Source organism: Oncorhynchus tshawytscha, unplaced genomic scaffold (genome assembly GCF_018296145.1).
Source record: "Oncorhynchus tshawytscha isolate Ot180627B unplaced genomic scaffold, Otsh_v2.0 Un_contig_20520_pilon_pilon, whole genome shotgun sequence".
Lineage (NCBI taxonomy): Eukaryota > Metazoa > Chordata > Actinopteri > Salmoniformes > Salmonidae > Oncorhynchus > Oncorhynchus tshawytscha.
This window is the reverse complement of record NW_024606887.1, coordinates 7,319-13,289: the sequence shown is the minus strand read 5'-3', so window position 1 is coordinate 13,289 and position 5,971 is coordinate 7,319. Positions and strand designations below refer to the sequence as shown.

Sequence of the window (5,971 nt, the reverse complement as noted above, 5' to 3'; positions counted from 1 at the left end):
CATGGCCTATGAGAGCCTGCGTGTGGAGCATTCCTGGCCAGCAAGGAAGGAGTCCTGTCAGGACCCAGACCACGATGAGGAGAACTCTGTGCTCCAGCGCTCCATCCAGACCCTGCAGGCTGTTCTGGCCTCTGAGCGGGGGAAGCGGGAGGCAGCGGAACAGGAGACTGAGCTGACTGCCAGGGAGAACGGGGCTCTGGAGCAGCGGCTGGCCCTGCTGGAGGGCTGCCGGGCTAGGCAGAGGGAGCTGGAGGCAGAGGTGGAGGAGCTACGGCAGCTGTGGCAGGCCGACTACGCCAACAGGTACGATCATGACACTTTCTATTCATACTTGGTACATGTTTGTATATTCGGCATAATAAAGACAATACTCTACTCCACCAGCGTCAGGAGACCTGACCGGCTACTGCTGCCCGACACTGTCTTCTTCGCCCCAGAGGAGAAGCCCAGTCTGGTACAAAAGGAGGAGGAAGTGGGGGAGCAGGGGAGGCGCAGCCTGCAGAGGTGCAACAGCGAAAGTGTTCTGAAGGGGACACTAGCAGATGACATCCGGCGGGGGCATGAGCATACATGTATCAGAAGAGCAGAGGCGGTGAAGCAGAGAGGAATCTCCCTGCTCAATGAGGTGGACGCCCAGTATAGTGCACTGCAGGTAAAGGTTTTCATTTCTCATTATTGCATAATCAACACAAAGACCGAGGGTGAAACTATTTCCATTTGTTTACGATGTGCCCTATGAATAAGAATGACAAACAAAAGGTCTAGGAGGTGAAGCAAATTTACATTTTTATGCAGTAATTTGAGTTTGTTATACAATGTGGAAAGTTGCCGATGAGTGACTGAACGTTTGCTTCCTGCAGGTCAAATACGAGGAGCTTCTGCGGCGCTGCCAGCTGGGGGCAGACGGGCTCAGTCACAAGGCCGTGCAGACACCCCACAGTTCCCACGGCACTGTCAGTTACCCCCGACGGCGCCTCTCAAGCTCGGCCACCTCCATCGGGCTCCCAGCTGTCCCCGAAGACAATGGGCCTCAGCCGGAGTACAAGGCCCTTTTCCAGGAGATCTTCACCTGCATCCAGAAGACCAAAGAGGACCTAAGTGAGAACAAGTGGCCGAGTCCGGGTCATTGACTCTGGGGACAGTGATGGCAGTATTTGTTCTTTCTGCACATTTGATTGGACTGCTCAAGAGGATATTGCTATAGGAGAGGGCCTCAAATAGCAGATTCCAAAGGGTGTGTTCTGTGTGTGTGTGCACTAACACCTGTACCTCTTATACAACATGTGCCCTGTTGTCTCCTTCAATCCTGTCAACGCTATCACCTCGACACGCTCCGATGGTTTCATAAGCACTATTCTTATCTACCGTCCATCCTTTTGACTACTTTCCATCCTTATCTACAAGTTTGTTTTTGACGCAAACATTTCCAGGTCAAAGGTTGATAAATGGATTGTTTGAGTCCTGATGCTATCACCTCTTAGCATCCGACTGCTCTTATGCCTCATTTAGCTCGATTAGATGGCACCACCTCTTCACTTAAAGTCAATGGGTGCAGTAATATTTGCAACCAGGGGTTTTCTATTCTTTTGTTTTCTACTAAATTCAAGTAATCATAGCAATTAGAATGGTATGTGTATGTACCATAGATTTGGTCTTGCAGCCTAATGAGTATGCCTACGCTGTGTTTGAAAGTGTTTGTTTGTACGCTGATACCACGTACAGAACCACCATTGTACAGATCTTGAACTTGCTTAGACTATCTAGCAGTCTGTGTTCAATCCACTTAGTGTTAAGTCTGTCGGGGGAGCCATACCTTTTGTGCACACTGTACATATTGCCAAATTATAGATTTAACTACATCTGTGTACCTTTTTTATTATGCCAATTTAAGAGTACTGGACTAGATGGAGTACTTTATAGATGCACTATATATATATATATATATCTCCACACAAGTATGTGGACACCCATTCAAATTAGTGGATTTGGTTATTTCAGCTACACCTGTTGCTGACAGGTGTATAAAATCGAGCACACAGCCATGCAATCTCCATAGACACACATTGGCAGTAGACTGGCCTTACTGAAGAGCTGTGTGACTTTCAAAGTGGCACCGTCATAGGATGCCACCTTTCCAAAAGGTCAGTTCATCAAATTTCTGCCCTGGCAGAGCTGCCCCGGTCAACTGTAAGTGCTGTTATTGTGAAGTGAAAACATCTAGGAGCAACAACGGTTCAGCCGCGAAGTGGTAGGCCACACAAGCTCACAGGACGGCAACGCCGAATGCTCACTACAGAGTTCCAAACTGCCTCTGGAAGCAACGTCAGCACAAGAACTGTTTGTCAGGCGCTTCATAAAATTTCCATGACCGAGCCTGGGTTTCCATGACGGGAGCGTAAGATTGCTAATCGTTGGCTGGAGTGGTGTGAAGCTCGCCGCCATTGGACTCTGGAGCAGTGGAAACGCGTTCTCTGGCGTGATGAATCACGCTTCACCATTTGGCAGTCCGATGGACGAATCTGGGTTTGGCGGATGCCAGGAGAACGCTACCTGCCCCAATGAATAGTGGCCACTGTAAAGTTTGGTGGAAGAGGAATAATGGTCTGGGGCTGTTTTTTAAGGTTTGGCTAGACCCTTCAGTTTCAGTGAAGGGAAAACTTAACGCTACAGCATACAATTATATTTTAGATGATTCTGTGCCTCCAACTTTGTGGCAACAGTTTGGGGAAGGCCCTTTCCTGTTTCTACATGACAATGCCCCAGTGCACAAAGTGAGGTCCATACAGAAAGGGTTTGTCGAGATTAGTGTGGAAGAACTTGACTGGCCTGCACCGAGCCCTAAACTAAACCCCATCGAATGCCTTTGGGATGAATTAGAACGCCGACTACCAGCCAGGCCCAACATCAGTGCCTGACCTCACTAATGCTCTAGTGGCTGAATAGAAACAAGTTCCCACAGCAATGTTCTAACATCTAGGGAAAGCCTTTACAGAAGAGTGGAGGCTGTTATAGCAGCAAAGGCGGGACCAACTCCATATAATGCCCATGATTTTGGAATGAGATGTTCAACGAGCAGGTATTCATGTACTTTTGGTCATGTAGTGTATTTATGGAGGTTGGGCCTATAGTAGTCAACATTGATTCATAGATAGATTGGCCTGTAATACTAGAGAATCATAAGTGAACACTGGAAAAGGCCCAGTCTGTTCTCACTGTTTCATGGTCGTTTGTGTAATGTGTGTCCCTATAGCTACCTCTGCCAACAGGACACATCGCAGCTTTGCACTGACTTAAAAAAAAAAAAATGTATTTATTTCACAATTATTTCGACGATGAGATGGTATTTATTTCTCTATGCTAATATTTGTCATTTGTCACTGTATTCCAGATCTATAATGTGATTGTTGTTGTAGCGAATGCTGATTCAGAAGTTCATTGGCGTTGAGTTTGACTGACACTGAGGTTCAAAGTATGATAAGGTGCTTCTTAATTGAATATGTGAAACTTGTGTTTTGTAAGCAGAAGTGTTAACACAACAGAAAAAATAAGATATATGATTAAGGTTGCAGTGAGTTGTCTTTTAATTTGTGGATCCCTCAACCAAAGGTGCTTAATCTCAAAGCCCTAAGTATGGTAGACTGCTCAGCAATATCCTGCCTATAGACCACAACAAATGAGGGTAGGCGCAGTGGAGTCGGTCATACAGAGACTGACACACTTCAGATGAACAAGAGGTCAAATCAATACATATCTTTTCCATCTCAAGTCCAATGCTTCTCGGTGTCTGGTTTGCCGGATGGGTTTACTGTTTCTTACTTGTGATGGACTGAAAAGTAGAAACCCAAAAGCCTGTCAATATTGACTTCCTTTTTGCTCCATTCAAAATACTTGTCTACTTGGTGTCTCAGGGCAGATGTCAAAATAGTATTTATATTCCTTACAAGGAGATACATAAAAGCAGCAGGACTAGAGTTGTGTGTATTAGATGAATATACCATCTGGATTAGATGATCAGTAGCCAAATGGTCAGCTGAGGAATTACCTGTTATAGCCTACTTATTTGTTTCAGGAGTTAGAACAAGTTCTAACTGATCCCCTGGTCTATGTTCTCTGTTGTGTAGATTCACATCACCTCCATGACTGTTCTGTTTTGAATAAACCCCATAACAGTCTCTGGGTTCAAAATGCAGCTGTACATCAACAATGGTGAACTTCAAGTTGCCCTTCCTCCCTCTACGACCAGGGTCCATTATGACATTACTTATCCTGGACCGAGACTCAAACTTGACTTCCATTTTGTGTTTTACATCAAATTAAAACTTGAAATGATATTATTTGGCTGAACTATTTATTAATTCTATACTTTGATATAATGAAAATGAGAACTATTGCATTTTCATAGTAATATACAACTGTAATTAATATATAGATGCAGCCTATATAGTAAGATGTCATAGATCAGCATTACAAGTGTTCTCCATGATGACTAACACATGCTTACAGTGTACCAATAAAAAAATAATTGTGCCAGAGGTGTTATGATTCTTTCCCATACAAGAGCCTCATAGAGAACATGCCCACGCAAACGTGGGTTATATGTTGGTTAGATAAAATCGGCTTCATAGATTTATACCATCATGTCACAGCATAGTTACTTGGAGGGCTGTCTCAGCCAGCCCTCCTTCCATGTTTTAATGTCTAGTATTAAATAGGGCACGCTAATCTCCCTCTAGTCATTTGAACTGACAAACTATAGTGAGAAAATGGTGAGAATCCATCATAAAGGGTACAAAGTAGACAACCGTCACATGTAGACCTACAGTACTCTTAAAATGGCCTCTTAAAGGAAACCCATTTTTTGTTATATTGTATTTGTGTATCTCTGAGTGACGTTCTATCGATTCCCGGAGTCATTTTAATGTTTTCATGTGTATCAAATTTTATTTTATTTGTATCTGAGCTATTCGCCGTTCAAGCAGGCAGAAATACAGCCGGTACGCTGACTTTTGTGTCATACAGTATATTACATATCCTGCTTTACATGTGTTATAGGACAAATTAGTCATTCTGATCAAGGGACAAATCCCCCCCCCCAAATGTTCTTGAGGATCGCCTCTCAGGCCAATAATAGGGCTTTGTCTTCCAGACCGCTAATAGCTTTTACATAACGGCTAGTTTCCTGCCCTACTCCCAACAACCCCCAAATCCACTAACCCTCCATAAAAGGGGATTACATGCTAATCTCGGCCATAGACTGTCTTGCAAAGACTGTGGACACTGAGAGAACTTTGTGTTGGCTTTCAAATCAATCTGCAGTTGAGACCTACGTTTGGTTGGGAGTCCGTATGAAACTGATTTCTGATAAAAGATTGCAATGGAAAAGCAACTTATGTTCTCTTCAGGCCTGTAACAAGTTCAATGTAACACAAAGTGGAGACTCAAATGTATCAATGGCTCTCCTATATACATGTCAAATGTATCAATGGCTCTCCTATATACATGTCAAATGTATCAATGGCTCTCCTATATACATGTCAAATGTATCAATGGCTCTCCTATATACATGTCAAATGTATCAATGGCTCTCCTATATACATGTCAAATGTATCAATGGCTCTCCTATATACATGTCAAATGTATCAATGGCGCTCCTATATACATGTCAAATGTATCAATGGCTCTCCTATATACATGTAAAATGTATCAATGGCTCTCCTATATACATGTCAAATGTATCAATGGCGCTCCTATATACATGTCAAATGTATCAATGGCGCAAATCCTATATACATGTCAAATGTATCAATGGCTCTCCTATATACATGTCAAATGTATCAATGGCTCTCCTATATACATGTCAAATGTATCAAATGTATCAAATGTATCAATGGCTCTCCTATATACATGTCAAATGTATCAATGGCTCTCCTATATACATGTCAAATGTATCAATGGCTCTCCTATATACATG

General features: G+C 43.3%; 1 protein-coding gene across 1 annotated transcript; it reads left to right on the top strand.

Moving 5' to 3' along the window:
- On the top strand, positions 1-1,859 carry LOC112242942 (cerebellar degeneration-related protein 2; the record flags this gene model as incomplete). The annotated part of the gene is given in 3 exon segments (XM_024410785.2): positions 1-303; positions 385-652; positions 861-1,859. Coding segments are annotated over 3 exon segments (841 nt in total), but the record flags the coding sequence as incomplete, so codon positions are not given.
- Positions 1,860-5,971: the final 4,112 nt, after the last annotated feature.